Consider the following 17,532-nt stretch of genomic DNA (forward strand, 5'->3'; position numbering starts at 1 on the left):
GATTTCAGCCTGGTTGGCACCCAGCAATAATGAGCTGGAGTAATCAAGCCGTGATAGTATAGATGCATGAATGACCAGTTGCCTGGTTGAGGCATCAAAGAACCTCATGATAGGTCTCAGCCCTCGTAGGATGCTGAAACAGGTGGCTGCTACTTTTTTCGTATGGCCACAAAAGTTGAGGGCAGGATCAAGCCAAACCCCCAAGTTCTTTACCTCTGTCACTGGGGTAGGGGTTATACCCAGCTCAGGGGGCCACCACTTATCATCCCAGAGATCCGCTCGCTTACCCACTATCATGACTTCCAATTTTTTTGGCGTTAAGCTGGAGACAGTTGGTATTCATCCAGCTGGCCACTGCCAGGAGTCCTTCCCAAAATCTGGGGGCATCACGGTCGGAGTCCCCACTCAGGGTGACCGCCAGCTGCGTGTCATCAGCATAAGAGGCCATGGTCAGACCCCAATGCTTGACGACATCAGCCAGCGGCCTCACATAAAGATTGAATAATGTGGAGCTCAATGACGAACCCTGAGGCACACCCAGATCCAGGGGATATAGTTTGGACTCAAACGGTGGAGTGGCAACCTTGAAGGTCCGATCAGATAGGAAGGAGCGGAACCAGTCGCGAGCAGTGCCCTCAACCCCTGCCTCTCGTAGACGTTGAAGTAGAATTTTGTGCGAAACCGTGTCAAACGCGGCACTTAGGTCGAGAAGTATCAGTGCCGCAGTCTGACCGGAGTCGAGCACAGAACGAAGATGTTCCGTCATAGAGAGCAGGGCAGTTTCCGTGCTGTGGCCCGCACGGAACCCATTCTGGGAGGGATCCAGAATACCTGCCCTCGCAAGATTTTCGCGGCCCAAGGAAGGAGAGAGATAGGGCGATAACTCTCAAGTTTAAGGGGGTCCAGGGTGCCCTTTTTGAGTATGGGTGTCCCAACGGCTTGTTTCCACTTTCTCGGGACAATGCCTGAAGTGAAGGAGAGATTGATGAGGTGGCATACTGGAGGGAGGCAGACAGCAGCAGATTCTCTAAACTGGCCAGGCTTCAGTGGATCCTCTGGTGAGCCTGATTTAATTTTAGAGGCCAGTTTGTAAAATGCCTCCATCGACAAACTAGGTAAAGAGGATAAAGCCTCACCTATGATATGTGTGGAACTGGAAGGCTCATCTCCCTGATTAATGGTGGGAAAGGCGCGATAAATAGCTTGAACCTTTTCCCTATAGAAAGCAGCCAGATTTTCGCAGTGATCCACAGAGCAGACTTCAGCTACAGTGGCTCTTTTGGCCATCAAGTCCTTAAGGAAGATTAACTTGGACGGATTGGGGCTACTTCTAAATTCCTGGGCGTAATAAGCCGCACAAACTCTGCATACCACTCTGTGGTATAATTTAATTTTGGAGAGATAGGCAGTTTTTGTCCCAGCCTCATAGGATTTCCGCCATTCTCATTTCTGCCTGTTTGCAGGCTTTTTTTTAGCAGAGTCAGGGAACTGTCGTACCATGGCTGGGTTCTCTGGAACGGCATTTAGTCCAACCGGCGGGAATTAGAGCATCTAAAGCACGAGAAACCCAATCACAATAAGCGTCATACCAAGCTTCCACACTAAGGTGAGAGCCTAGTGGGTTGACCTCCAGGAGATGATGAAAATCATCCAGTTTGAGTTTCTTCCAGTGACGTTTCATCACTACTCTATCTTGGAGCTTAAACGGATGCTCTTTAAGCACAAGAGAGATTTTCACCAGAAAATGGTCAGTCCAAGCTACAGGACTAGGCCTGGTTACCTTGGCCCCAGTTAGATTAGTAAAAAAAGGGTCAAGAGTATGGCCCCCCAGATGAGTAGGGAAGGTGACCAGTTGATTGAGCTGAAGGGCCTCCAAATCAGCCAAGGTACTGCTGATAGTGAGCATATGGGCGCAATCAAAATGAAGATTAAGATCGCCAAGAATGCAAAAGTTAGCGCAGCCCAGTGCCAGGGAGCTGACACATTCTGGGAGAGCCTTTCGAAAAGTAGTGTCACAGCCAGGAGGGCGATAGATTAGAAGACCGGACAGAGTGAACTGATGGCTGATAGAGATTTTAAAAAAAGCGCTTTCACACCCCACTAGGTCTACTACCCTCCATTCACATGGATAACAAGATTTTACTACAACAGCAATGCCACCACCTCTAGATAACCGATTATGTGTAAAGATGGAATAATCAGAGGGGAGTGCAAGGTTAATGGCTGCCACATCAGCTTCTTGGAGCCATGTTTCCGTCATAAAAAATACGTCTGGTAGGTCCTCACTAATAAGATCATAAAGTTCTGCGTGGTGCTTCGGAAGGGATCTAATGTTCAGATTCCAGATCGTAATACCTTGAGGGACCAAAGGTCTACTACGGAAGGATTTGACCGGGGAAAGCTCTCTAAGGGCACGAATAGGAGTGGGGGCAGTAAGGGACAATGTCGAGCAAGTGCAGGTTTGCGGACCACAGAGGGGACTAACCGACTCCTCGTGGCAGCGAGGGATAGAATGGCTAATGCCGATCAGGTCGGCCCGAGAGTAAACATACCTCGGCAGCATTTTCAGATGAGAACCATACAAACAGAGTAAAGTCATGCCTGACGCTGCCTTAGCACGGACGGGCGCAGACGGGCAGGACTCTGGCATGACTCAGGCGCAGGGAAGGCGCTCCCGCTGCGCGTCACCGCTGCGCGCTGAGTAGTGCGCCTTAAGTAGGCGGATCTCAAGATGCAGGAGCGCTAGAACGCTCAGGCATGGCGCCCAGCAATGTCCCCTTCGCTCCCAATATGGCGAGCGTGAAATCAGACCCCCGGGACCGGACCCGCTCGAGCAGCGGTGAAATCACCAATTACTGTGCAGGTGAGTGGGCAAGAGGAAACACACAATAAAAACAGGGGAAATAGACATAAAATAAAATCAGATACAAAACGGGAGGTTTTAAAAGCAAGAACGCATGCACAGCAGCGCTAGTACAATGTATTGCGAGGTTACCTGTCCACTTCTGTAACTTTATCTGGCTGGTTCTGAGTTGCTTTAATATCTTTGTTTAAATTCTGTAATCAATGTCCTATTACTGCTTTTAGAGGAGATAAAGAAATTATAATGTTTTTAACCTTATTCCTCGCGCTCCGTTGTTTTTTCCTCTGTCTTTTTGACATTTGGGGTACTGGGGATGTTACGAGAAAAGCTGATTTCTCTTCTTCTAGCACCTCCTTCTTTTTGTCCATTAAACCATGTTATTTTGAAGGACTAAATTGTTACTTGCTATTTTTTTTCTGCTACTTCCTCAATCGAATAATCTTTATTTCCATTAATTTGTCAATGTCTTCTTAAATCCTTGATTATTGTATTTAATACTTCTGAAATTGTAGCGAATTTGTTCATCAACGGGGCACAATTACAATCTGGATATGGTGCTACTGGTTGTGCCTGAGCCCATATTACTAGGTTCTTTAATCTGGCTAGCATCTGGTGAATTCCCGCTACTAAAGATGCAATGACATTGAGAAGTTGTATTTGCACCTCCATTTTATTCGACTGGTACTTTAGTGCCTCTAATGTCAGTTGCAAATTTTTGAAAAGAAGGTCCCAGATTGCCCCGGAGTCCCAATTTCTAGAGGCTGGTGTTCCTGGGACTTGTCTGCTTTCCATAGGGAGCTGTTTATTATTCTCACAAAAGGGGCTTGGTTGTTCTTCCTCTTTTCTATTTAACTGTGCATGTTGCGACCTGCTGTTATGATCATTATTTTGATAGGGTGTTCTCCAACACTGCAGATTGTCTGATTTCAAAATATATTCGCGCATATTATCTTGATTTCCATTACCCTGCTTAGGACTCTCCAGTCTCCTTTTTTGTTTCATATCGTTCAAAATTATATTAGTATTTATTTGAAGAGATTGTGATAAGTCATTGGTTCCAATAGTTTTATGCGGATCAACTCCTACAATGCGGCAACATTGATATACCTGGTTTGTTTTAGTTAAGGGCATAGGTTCCACTCCAGAGTTTACATTTTTAATTTTTACTGATACTTCAATTGGAAGTGGTACACCCGATGACAATAACTGTTGAGCAACTCCGACAATAATTCAGATGAACTTAAGTCCCCAGGTTGTAAATGTGAGGTTAAGGGGACAGTTAACAGTTCCAAATCAGTTATTTGCCACCATTGATTGGCTGATTCTTCCTTTATTGTAGGTATTTGATCCCCTCATATTGGTCAGGCGCACCTAATCCTCGATTTGATCTTGTTATTCCTGCCTCAATCAGCGGTTTCATTGGAGTTTGTAGTTTACATGAATCTGGTTGCATAGTTAACATGGCTCCCATTGGATCCTTCATGAATTCAAACTTCTTTGGAGTATTCTTTGGTTTCCCAGATATACGTATCATTGGGGATATTAAAAACTTATTTTTCACGGATAGTTTTACTTCCATTTTATTTAGAGATGATGAGAGTTGGAGTTGTTTTTTCCCCTCTCAATGAGGAGAAAAAGTGGCCTCTCCTTGCCTGATCGCATAGTTCCTCTAACCTCTTACAGGGTACAAAACTCCTTTCAAATACCTTAGGTTTGGGCGCATTTTGGAAGGGGACCTGCACCTCAAAGGGCTCAATGGGCTCTTAATTTCCCTTCAGTAATCCAGATCAATCCACAAGAGCCCCTCAGGAAGTCTGCACCAAATCCACACTGATGCGTTATACTGACTGGACGAGACGGGCTCACCAGATGAGATCACAGGCTGCACCCGAACCTAGTCGGGCCACCTCTGCGGTCCACACGTGCTCTCGCTCATAAGCCATCAACTGTCGGTGGCCGCTCTCTTCCTTGCTTTCTGTGATCCCAACAAATCAGCTCCAAGTACCAGACCCAGGCTTTAGACCAAAATCCAACCAAGCACAGGTGAGGACAGTCAATGAAATGGCAAGCTGTGAGGAAAATTAAACAACTAAAATGAATTCCTCACCGTAACCGCTCGCTCGGGTTGCTCACTCGAGTTGCTTATGCAAGCAAGTCTGCCTCTTTCTCCTCTTCATGCGGCTCTAGATGCCGAAGCCAGCAGGTTCTAGCTAGCACGCGTGCAACGCAGAGGGCGGAATCCGCATTGTCAATCAATGAACGGCAGGGCGGCTGCGGAGAGCAGAAATTACGGGAATGGCTATTCTGAGAACTCCTACAAATATCTCCTGCGGAGCCTCAACACGCCGCCAAACTACACTCTATGCTGCTTGCTGCTGCCTGCTGCTCCTACTGCCGCTATCTTCACCGCTTCGCTGCCTCTCTGTCTTTCTGGGTCACAGCCATGCTCCCGCTGCTCTTTGCCGAAGCAGAGAACCGCTGACTCGTCGAATGGAACTGGAACTAAGTGCAAGCAGTACAAGCTTTCCTCCCTCGTCCAATTTTATCAAATATTGAAAAGGGTTCACAACTTTCTGTTTTGCTTCTTCATTCGAACATACTTTATTTATTTTTATTTATTCATTTTAATATTATTTAATTTTGTTAAATCTATTGCAGACCTTCTGAGTTGGCCTCGCAGACCTCAGGTTAAGAACCGCTGCATCAGAGAACTAATTAGGGAGGGACAATACATATAAAAGAGAGTCCAACCACTATCCACAGAATTAAAGATAGATGTCTAAGTGTATTTAATGATATTAGGACTTTCCATCATTGACACTGAGAACACCAGGATTATCTTGCAAGACTGGAGACTACCATTGTGCTATTTTAAAGCCGCTTAATCACAAAAAAAGAATGAACAAGGGGTTTACAGAGGAAAGTTTTGAAAGTGGAAGCTGAAACCAATTAGCAGCTCTCTGAATTTTCGGTTGTTGCAAACGTTTAGGAAGCCACTGAACCCCTAGAGGAATAACCTCATGAAACAGGTCTATCAAGTCTAGATTGTTTCATGTGTCGTGTAGTACCTAGGAATCCCAAGGACCTGTGCGTTTTGGATGACCTAAACTGAGGGCTTGGTGTCCCAACAGCTTTTGAACACCCCCAAAGGATATGTCAGCCATTAGATGAGCTAGCTCTACAGTGCTACTACCAACCCCCAACAATGGTGCATAGTAGTCTCTGGCAACGACTGAACATGACAGCCCTGATTTCTCAGGGATCTTGGTAAGCAGTACAATATGTTTCGCCGACTCGTGCTAGCTTTCTCTCCGAAAATAAACAGAATGGTGATTACAACTTTTCAATAAGAAATTATTGATCAAGTGTCAGCCTTGTTTAAAACATATGTGCTGCAACAATCAGGAGACAGAAGCATACGAAAGAGATTGCTAGTATCAATATAGTAAATCGTAGATACATTTCTACCATAGTGCTAATGAGATGAACATAAGCACTTCAGATAAAAAAAGTAGCACTTGCATATTACTAAAATGTGCGCCTTAAGTTGTTTGCCTGAGTGTACCGTGCCTAGCCTAGATGTGTATGTGTAAACGTATTTGCGAATCTCTAAATGTATCTGTAGCCAAGAAACCTCTAGGGATGAATCCAGCCCCTCACCTGATGGTTGCGAATGAAGGACCCCGTCTCTGCCTCGAGGATCACAGTCCGCAAGGCCTGTCAGACCGATGAGGGTCGAAGATGTAGCATGCACGATCCCATGTCAGCTTGAAAGGAATTGTCCTCTGATTTGTATTCCATTTTTAATAGTCAAATTACGGGATGCTTCCCCACAGGTTTCCCATCAACAAAGTGTGGTGTATACAATGGTCAGTCTACGTGTGTTCACCATTCTGTAAGACTTATATGAAGACGCTAGGCAGTTTAATATATTTGCTACAATAGTGACAGCAGCCAGCAGATAATAGATAGGATCCCAGGTGGCTCTGCAGTCGGCAATAAACAGATAGGATCTCGGGTATGTCACCTAGTTGGTACCCGTCCAGACCGGAGGGGAACCAACTAGGTGAAATACCATGAGGAGAACTCCCGTCAAAATTTGTAATACGAGAACTCTAATCCCCCCCCCCCCCCCCCAAAGATCATGGGGCACAATTTTGCTACCTTATAAATACTACGTAATAATGCTGGATTGTATGTATTAACATATGCTTATTAGTTGCAGCGCATTTTCATTTTTCATTTCTTTGATTACCTGAATATAGGTCATTTAGGAGTGGCGTACACAGGGCTGGTCCCTGTGTAGTCCTGCCGAAGAGCTCTGGGGAATGCTCAAAACATGTTGACGTGTACTATGGATTCCTAACCCATTATAGCTAGGTGTTTCCAATATCTTACCCCGTTTTCAGACATTCCAACTAGGAGCAAGAATAAAATTATTTCGCCCACTAGCTAGGTATTTTTAACTTACCTCTGTCCACTCCACTCCACTTTTGCACCACACATAGGCTTCACTGAAGTGCTCCTACCTAATTCTGCAAGTCGCAGCACACCTCAGTTCGTGGAGGACTGAGATGGCCCCTATGATGAGGCATGTCACCAATGGGAAACCCTGGTGTGTGAGGGGACTCAAGAAAGAAAGTTTTCTTTCCTGCTGATTTTCTGACTCACATTGAGTGAGAATCTCTTCCACCTTTGGCTAGGTCCTTCACCCGGTATCTCGGGTTTTCAGGTTTAGCATTGCATTAGGAGGGTGGACCTAGCATATACCTCTACCTCCCTCTTATTTTTCTGATTCAAAGAAGAAAAGAGCTTGCCATGGGCGTGTAACTGTCAGTAGACTGCAGTGTTAGGGGAATTGAAGATGAGAGAGCCTTAATTCAGAGAGACTGTTGCACAAAGAAAATGAGATCGCAACAAAAGAAAACGTGCCAGGAAAGTAGCAGTGAAACAGAAGAAACAGGAGCTGAGATAGCTGTAACTATGGGACACAGTTGTGCAAAGAAAAAAACGCTGCTCAGAGTTGGTGACCAGGGAAGACAGCAGTTGACAGAAAAATATCTCACTATTATAAGCCGGGGCTTTTGCAGTAGCAACATCTTTTAAATAAAAGCGTGTAAATAAAACAGCTTGTGCTTTTAATATAAAAATTGTGGTACCCGCACAAACATGTTACTTATTTTCACACTTACAGGGTGTGTAAATCTTGTGTCTGCTATCGAAGTTTCAAAAACAGTTTGTTACTATTTTTTCTTCTGCGAATGGTGATAGTAGGGCTTTTCAAGGCTTGTTGAAATCAAGAGTCAGGAAGAAAAGTATCACCCTTAGATTACATTCATTAGCAAGCCATCAAGAGCGCTTCTCCTGTCAGCAGGAGATTCCTTTGTTTTCCGCGTCCCTTAAGACCCCCTGCGCGGTGAAAATGACATTGCGTGCAACCGCACAGGCGCGCAGCTTAGAGGGAACATAGAGCCCATGTAGAAGGTGGACACTATGATGCCGCAGTCGGCAGCAAGCATATAGAGACACAATGGTTTTACATACGTCTTTATGCAGCCGAAGAAGGCTGCACACTACATCTACACATAAACTGATGCAACAGTCCAGCCTTGGAGTACGGCACACTGGTTTTGCACAAAACCTGACACAATGTTGCAAACTTCCAACCAAGGTCTCTAAGGAAGAATGGATTATAAAAATAAATCGGAGAAATTTGGAAGTCGGTGAGAAGAATCTGTCACTATTCCCCTCTGTTTGAACAGAGGCCAGAATCTCAGGAACCCTCACAACAATGATCGACATACCTGGGGCGGTTGGTGTACGTACATCAGACCGACGGCCCTACTTATGGTAGGCATTCTGACCTATTTGTTTTTCTCCAGGAACACAATGAAAAGACTGGCTTTCGAAAACAGAATAAACTAGGAAAAGATTACCCAGACTCCCTTGTAGAAAGCTCTCAGTGTATCAAGTACATTATTTATTGGTTTTATAAAAAGCAAACTCCCACTTTAGGAGTAAGAGAAAAAAGTCTGTTGGGCACCCGTGTGAAACAGGGCAGCCACTCAGCAAACTTTAGGTGCTTTTAGAGGAGCTCCTGTTGCTCCTCTGAAGACATAGGGATAGCCAGGTTGGTGGGGATCGCTAAATATGGTGCACGGTTGTCCAATGAGGTAGTGGAAGTTTTTACGCCTGCTCCTCTGACAGACCGTGAACCATCTGTCAAACTATAAAGGAAAGGAACAGTCTTCAAATGTAACCCAAAAAAGAAAAATCACTAAAGAAAGAAGGCTTTATTCAGAGTGTGGTGGACAGGGCACTCTATCAAAAATGCAACAAAACATTATACCAGCCAGACCAACGGTCCACCCTCCAACCCTATTTATAGTTGGACAGATTGTCAGCCTTTCATATGCATTCCCGCTGAGTCTGTTGATGGAGAAATTCTTCTGAAGGAGAACGGGCTCTCGAAGAAAACCCATCAGACATTATTAGATAAAGCAGCGCTATATAAGAACCTTAAAAAAAAGTACATTTTGTATTTGACAAATTCATGTTTAAATCCCTACTGTACACGGTTAAATCCAAATCACATAGACTTACATCTCCTGTGTTAGGACAACCATATGTGTTTCTGAAAACCTGTGCTTTAGGCACACTGTGGTGGACAACTATACCCTCGTGCTTGAGAGGTACTTGTCAGGCTCTGCAGACAATCGAGTGGCTGCAGTGTTTAATTAGCCATATAAATCACATAAACCAACACCTCTTATGATAGGACATGTGTGTGGGTCCCTGTAAAACTAAAACTAAACTTGATGCACATTATGATGGACAACTATACCCTCGTGCCTGAGAGGTACTTGTCGGTTCTTGCACAACATCATGAGTGCTTGCAGTTTTTAATTTGACCCAAGTTATCACCAATATTGGACTGCTGAATTTGAATCTATTTAACAACAAAACAACTGCCAATACTGGGCATTGTTCAATTAATTTTAAATCTAACCTATATGAAAAGAAACATAAAGGTGCGTTTATCTGTTTACATCACTAGTTTATTTATTTATTTGAACACTAGTGGAAAACTTATTTCTTTTGTTATATTTTCATTAGAAACCAATGTTTAGTGTATAAACACAAAATCAATACAATGAAATATTTACAAATAATACAAAGAAAACAATTTACCAACAGTTTTATCACACATCCAAACTGGCGCACTGGCCAAAACATTCATCCATCTACATTCATCCAACAAAAAAAAAGTACAAATCCTAAATGACCACACGACCGGTTGTGTGGTCATTTTGTCAAAAATTGAAATATTCTGTTTAAATAGGTTCAACTAAACAAGGTGTAATTATTTCATTTAAAAGCAAAAAACATTTTTTTTTGTTAAAATATGTGAATATTGTATATATGTATATCTAAAGAAATTGATACACGGATTTAGGTCCATATATTTTTTTGACATTAGACCTTTAGGATTTGTACTTTTTTTTGTTGGATGAACAATACCCAGTATTGGCAGCTGTCTGGTTGTTAAATAGTTTGGACTCAGCTTTGCTGGTTAGGAGTCACGACCCTGTGTCGTTGTGATTGAATTTGAATCTATGGCACCCTTATGAACGTTTTCACCCTCATGCTTGAGAGGTGCGCGTTCTTGTTTGCAAAAGTATCATGTGTAGATATGTCGCATTTATAACCATGAAGATGACTCAGTAATGTTTGCCCGTATGAATTCGCATGTCACATGATGTTAGCCTGTTGGTATCAGTAACCATCATTTAGCGCCTTCACCCCCGTGCCTGGGAGGTGCGCGCAATTACTACACTATTCAACCTTGTGGGGCATATGTGTATTGACACTCGTAAGGTTGACTTATTAATTAATTCCGTATGAATCAACATTTTATATGATGGTAATTTAGTATTAGCAATTACTTGTACAGCGTTTACACATTCATGTCTGATAGGTACGGGTTTTTGCTAAGTTCCAACCAGGGGCGTATATTCATAACACACCAAGTCTTTCCACCATGTCATCCCACGCATCATGCGGCAGAAAACGTGCACGCGCGCAGCGTGCATCCTTTTAAAGCTCTGACTGCTCGGGACCCGTACGACTGCTGATTTTTCGGCAATTTGCACAGGACCCCTTCTCCATTGACGGCGGCGGCTTCTTAGAGGTATTTATTATGTGGCAACCTCTTTTCAAACAGGGGCAGAATGGCCGATTATGCTCGTTAGCATTTCCGCGTCGCGTGTAATCACCGTGCCCTTTCCTTTCCAGACTGTGCCGACCCCTGCAGCGGCCTTCCCCCTTTTCCCCGATTAACAATGATACAGTGAAACCCAGTGAGTATCCGCGGTTGCAGTGACATGGTATTTAATTTGTCATACCCTCCGTCACGTATTAATGTAGTTCAGTCCGTTTTATATACTGTTTTTTTCTAGTAACCTGCTGATCTTCACGGCAGCCTGAAAGTCCTATGAGAACTAAGTCTCCATTATCACGACATCGCCCTGATATTATGTGAGTGTTAAGATGACTATGAACAGTTAAACTTGGTGAATTGAATTCTCATATAGATGTTCGATAACTTTACACATGTCCGTTCTGCTTATTTATTGTTGCAGTGTACCACGTGTTCTCCTTGGATTGGAACCGGATGGCCCAAACCTTTAAGCATTTTCCATGGTATAAGGCCTTTTGGCGTTTCTAATTCTATTTTTAATTCACCGTGTTTGTCTAGTTGCATCACTCACTACACTTCATTTTTATAGATAACCCTGCACCACCACACCTCCCACGTCCTGATTATTAAGGTTGCAACGGTTACCTAATTTCCAGTTGGGTTCAAAACTTCGACAAACCTAAACCACTACCAGCTTTCGCAATCAGCATTCAAGATATCTATGTTACAAACATAAATGGTCCTTGTTGAAGCTGGCTCTATGGTGAAGCCTGGGTTGATTATCCTATTTACTGTTAAATTTAGGACTAGCATTGTTTACCGTATAAAACTCGCACATCCTTTTACCCACTTACTCCCCTATCCCACTCCTCCACTCCCTGGGGCACTTATGTAACCCTATGACTACAGTGTAATGTATATGTGACATATTGCACCTCTGTGCACCTTGTGATTAAATAATAAGTGTGCCAACTAGATATATGCATTCGTGTTCCCATATTTGTACACATTTATACCTGTGTTGATATTCTTTGTTCCTATTAGATACCAAGTAGTGGGACCACTCTCTCTATGTACTAAATCCCTTGTGTGGCACACTGCTTTCAGGTACTCAACATTCTGTGGTATTTGTATGGATTATTAACAAAAGTAGTGCCAGGATACAGACATATTTTTAGGTTTCCTAAACAAATCGGGTATGGATTGGGTAGAAACAACTAAATTATATTCCCAAAACAGGAGTGAGGCCCAGATCTCAGTATTATAGGTAGCACTTCTCTCTTCATTAAAACAGAAGGAGAGGTAGTACAATCTCAAGCAACAAACCAACTCTCACTCTGAGAGAAGGCATACTGGCCAGAATAGTCCCCTAGGATTCCACCTGCGCAGCAGACTCCCTGCTGAAAGCAGTCACGCTATTGAGATTTGACCACTCTATTGCTAAATAAATTAGGCTCCGTGCTGACATCACAAGTTATTTTTATAGTTTAGGGAAGAAATCACATTTAAGATCTCCTACACAATCAGCAGTCAAATACAATAAATTCAAATACATCTGTTGTTTTATTACATATCTAAAAACATACATTTCGTATTGATATGTAAAATCTAGTCATCATTGTGTACATTTCATAGCCTCATGATTGTTCTTGATGTATCATAACTTAGTTCATGTTAATGTTAAAGTAAATTGAGTTTGATCCTGGTAGACACCTCTGTAGTGTGGTTTTTAAAGGCTCTTGGATGTCCATACATGGGTGGTGTTTGGATGTTTGGTTATGTATCATTAATACAGATTTATAAAGTATTGGGTTTCAAATGTCTTATGCCATTAATGACAGTAGAAACCACTTTTTCCTAAATATAATTTGTTCAGCTTAGAACTTGTTGCTGATAATGTGAAAGTAAAGTGAGTTTGACCCTGGAGCAAACCCCTGTAGTGTGTTGTGTATAAGGATGGGTGTGCTAAAGAGCAGTCTCATTCCTGTTCCTGACTGGCTGTGTGGTGGTGGAGTGATGATGATGATGGTCGGCAGCAGGAAGAACATCATGGACTCAGCACTTTGTTAAAATGAACTTGGTGGAAAGCATTAGTTTCTACTATCTTTGGCTACTGAAGATGTATCCTTTCTTCTGCTGTGATTAATATATTGGTGAACTCCTTCCTCTAGGCAAGGCTGGGTTATGAGAACACTGTTTATTTGGCAGCTGCAGCAACACAAAAGCACCTCTCAGATGATTCAGAATGCTTCGATCTATCTTATTTGTGGTCGGAGGACGTCCCAACAGCATCACAAAGTTTCACTGCTTTCTCACGAGGCAGCACATACTTTATATGTACATTCATTCAACGGCAATTTATAAAACAAAAGTTTCTTTTTACTTGTAAAAACAAAGCTGAATATCATTTGTGTCAAAAATCTGTATCTTTTGTGTTCCTTTACTTCTGAATCCGTATTTTCTTTCCAGGGCCAAGGTTCAAGAAATGTAAAGCAGGGAGTTCTGGACTCTAAGAGCTGGAATTCTTTACTGCTCAAGATTCTTTACTTAACTGTCAAGCTTTCAGAAACGTATTAAGAACTAAACTTTTCGTCAGTTCATCTGATCAATACTTTTGCCATCATGAAAGGATTTTGTCCTTTCACTAGTTAAGAGTTGGTTGCTTGATTTTCTGTAAATAAGAAACGTCTAAAATATATATTATATACAATTAATATGACGTGAATCATTTAGATAGTCAGTGGTGAGCCAGCAAATTTCCCCAAGGATCCAGCTTGATATTGGACACCTCTGGGGAAGTGCTACTATGGTGGGTGCATTAACAGATGCATCTGAAGAGTGAAATGAGCATAATTCCTCCTGCATCTGGGCTTCAGAGGTAAATGTTGTGCGCTGCAGGCATTAACTCTCAGAGTTACAGACCATTATTTCCTACTTTGACTTCTTGTGCCATTGGACGTTGTTCTCTTGCAGCTGTCATTGAACCAGTTATTGCACAAAATGACCAAACACCAAAATCAGCTAGAAATATTCTCCAGTCTGTGCTTGTTAAACTTATTTAAGTGTGTTGTGTTTATAGGTTTTATCACTAATCTCTGTAGTTAGCTGAAAATCCTTCCCACAACACTTCCAAATCAACTACAATGGTATGGTTTCTCCTGTTTGTGTATTGCACTTGAAAGGCCTTTCCCCTAAGTGGGTTTGCTGAAGCTTTCTTAATGTTGAAGAGGCACTAAAACTACTTCCTCATTTACTACAGTGGTAGGGTTTTCACCTGTGTGTGTACACTGATGGTTCCTTAATGCTGAGTAACGACTAAAACTACTTCCACATTCACTGCAGTGGTAGAGGTTTATCACCTGTGTTGTGTGTTCGTTGATGTCTTTGAATGTCTGATTATTGACTAAAGCACTTAACACACTCACTGCACTTCAAAGTTTTTTCCCCTGTGTGTGTTCGCTGAGTATTCCTTAATTTTGAGGAACAACTAAAACTATTTCCACATTCATTGCAATGCTATGGTTTTTTCTCCAGTGTGTGTTCGAACATGTTCTTGTACGTCTGATGACCCACTAAAGTTCTTTACACATTCACTGCACTGGAATGGCTTTTCCCCTGTGTGTGTTCGCTGATGTCTCCTGAATTTAAGGAATCACTAAAACTACCTCCACAATCATTGCAATAGTATGGTTTTCCCCAGTGTGTGTTTGTTTATGTTTTTGTGGGTCCAATAACCGACTGAAGCTCTTCACACATTCACCTCAATACTATGGTTTTTCTCTTGTGTGTGTTCGCTGATGTCTTCGAAGACTTGATAACGCACTGAATCTCTTCACACATTTGTTGCAATGGTATGGTTTTTCCCCAGTGTGTGCTCGCTGATGTGTTTGGAGGTGTGATAACCGACTGAAGCTCTTCACACATTCACTGCACTGTAATGGCTTTTCCCCTGTGTGTGTTAGCTGATGACTCCTGAGATTTGAGGAATCAGTAAAACTACTTCCACAAATATTACAATAGTATGGTTTTTCCCCAGTATGTGTTCGCTGATGTCGTTGTAGGTGTGATAACTGACTGAAGCTCTTCACACATTCAGTACAAAGGTATGGTTTTACCCCTGTGTGTGTTCGCTGATGAATTCTGAGAGTTGAGGAATCACTAAAACTACTTCCACAATCATTGCAACAGTATGGTTTTTCCCCAGTATGTGTTCGCTGATGTCCTTGTAGGTGTGATAACCGACTGAAGCTCTTCACACATTCAGTGCAATAGTATGGTTTTTCCCCTGTGTGTGTTCGTTGATGTGCTTGGAGTTGTGATAACAGACTAAAGCTCTTCACACATTCATTGCAGTGGTATGGTTTTTCCCCAGTATGTGTTCGCTGATGTGCTTGTAGACTTGATAACTGACTGAAGCTCTTCAGACATTCACTGCAATGGTATGGTTTTTCTCCTGTGTGTGTTCGCTGATGAACTTGGAGTTGTGATAACTGACTGAAGCTCTTCACACATTCACTGCAATGGTATGGTTTTTCTCCTGTGTGTGTTTGCTGGTGCCTTTTAAGAATTGATAACTGACTGAAGCTCTTCACACATTCATTGCAATGGTGTGGTTTATCCCCCATGTGTGTTCGCTGATGATATTTTAGGGGTACTAACGGACTAAAGTTCTTCACACATTCATGGCAACTGCACGTTGCTTCTCCTGTGTGTGTGTGCTGATGGCTCTTTAGTAGTGATGATAAACTAAAGCTCTTGCTGCTTGTGTATGATTTCTCTTTCTTGGTTAGTGTCTCTGGGTCGGGCTTATAATTGTCTGCATCCCGTGACTGCGTTTCCTGAGGAGCTAACATGGTTGATAAAGCACATGTGTTATTCTCACATTCCCTGTTTGTGTGTGGTATTTTGGATGGTTGATTTCAGATTTCACAATGAAATACAAGACTCAACAACTACATATATTATAATTGTGTCAAGTAAAGCTTCTTTGTACGTGGTAATGTCTTTAGATTGCGGAATGGTTTTGCATGTTTATGAGTGAAGATTAGTATTCCTTCTGGTCGAAGCAAATTAGGACACTCTGTTGTAGATCAGAGACCCTCTCTTTCCTTTACCCTTTAGTTGTCTGGGTCCACTCCCTTGTGATTTTCTCTTGCTCCTGTGGTTTGGCCAGAAAGTGTTTACAATACACCTAGCATGCTGAATGGCGGTCTGCCATCATTACAGGAAGACGAGCAATGCTGTATCCACCTCATACCGAACGCATGATCAGAGCTGTGCTTATACAGGAAGTGGTTTGTCAGTGCTGTTGCCTTAATTTTCTAGAGGTCATTTCGTAGTCCTGTTGCGTGGAGGTGCACAGCTCAGACTCTTACATCCACTGAATTGCTCTGGACTGCCTCTTCCAGGATCTATCAGTTTATGTTCAGGTTCCTCAGTCTTTGACTATGCAAATCTTTTCCTGAATATTGGAGCTCATTTTTTCAAACCGCTTGTTTTAGATTTGCACGATAACTGTCATTATTCACGCTCATATGTGCATTCAAGGCTGGTTTCCTATTGGATGTAAAGAAATTTAAAATCACTAAATGGAAATGTAAGGTAATGTTAATACACAATATTTAACTAGTTGTAAAATACATCTCGTCATGACCATTTATGAAAGTTACCAAGAGATATTTCACCATACACAGATATTTAACTAAATGTTCTATTGAACATGTTACATTTTACTTAATTCAGAAAAGGAGGTGATTTTCCAGTGTTCACAGAGTAACTTAGTAAAGAAAGAGCACACACGGGGTGCCCACTTGCCAGAGGTACAGCTTTACGAAGACGCACATGGCTAAGATTTCATTTAAACAAGAAAGGATTGTGTAAATAGAGATAGATCAGGATGTGCTGCTGTCACTTCAGTTACAGTAACCCTTTCAAGACTACATGACAAAGAAAACTCTTCAGGAAGTATATAATAAATGTAACGCTCTAGGACGTATATAATAAAGGTAACGCTCCAGGAAGTATATAACAAAGGAAACGCTCCAGGAAGTATATAATAATGGTAACACTCCAGGAAGTATATAATACAGGTAATGCTCCAGGAAGTATATAATAATGGTAAAGCTCCAGGAAGTATATAATAATGGTAAAGCTCCAGGAAGTATATAATGAAGGTATCGCTTCAGGAAGTATATATTAAAGGTAACGCTTAGGCCCCATAGGGCGTGTGGCCCTAGCGAAAATGATTATGGATCTCAGACTGCACCTTTGTTTATCTCCCGGTGATACCGCCTCACTCCTTCTTTCGAGAATTAGATGCACTGCTCACTACTTTGATATGGGCAGACAGGCACAGAGTAGCCTTACTAACCCTCTACTTACCCACCACACAAAAGGGTTTGGGGGCCCACTCCTTTGAGGCCTATTTCCTGGCAGCGCAACTTCAATGGTTGTCCCATTGGACAGCAGA

At 42.4% G+C, this 17,532-nt stretch overlaps 1 protein-coding gene across 2 annotated transcripts in view; it reads right to left on the bottom strand.

Moving 5' to 3' along the window:
- Window positions 1–12,607: 12,607 nt before the first annotated feature.
- The window catches only part of LOC147663882 (uncharacterized), a 55,930-nt gene continuing 51,005 nt past the window's right edge, over window positions 12,608–17,532 (bottom strand). For both annotated transcript variants that reach the window (XM_086950131.1, XM_086950132.1), the window contains exon 2: window positions 12,608–16,619. In XM_086950131.1, coding sequence (XP_086806257.1) covers window positions 14,831–15,916 — 1,086 coding nt within the window. In that variant the 5' untranslated portion in view covers window positions 15,917–16,619 and the 3' untranslated portion in view covers window positions 12,608–14,830. The remainder of the gene's footprint in view (window positions 16,620–17,532) is intronic.

This window comes from Lissotriton vulgaris, unplaced genomic scaffold (assembly GCF_964263255.1).
Source record: "Lissotriton vulgaris unplaced genomic scaffold, aLisVul1.2 SCAFFOLD_1227, whole genome shotgun sequence".
Lineage (NCBI taxonomy): Eukaryota > Metazoa > Chordata > Amphibia > Caudata > Salamandridae > Lissotriton > Lissotriton vulgaris.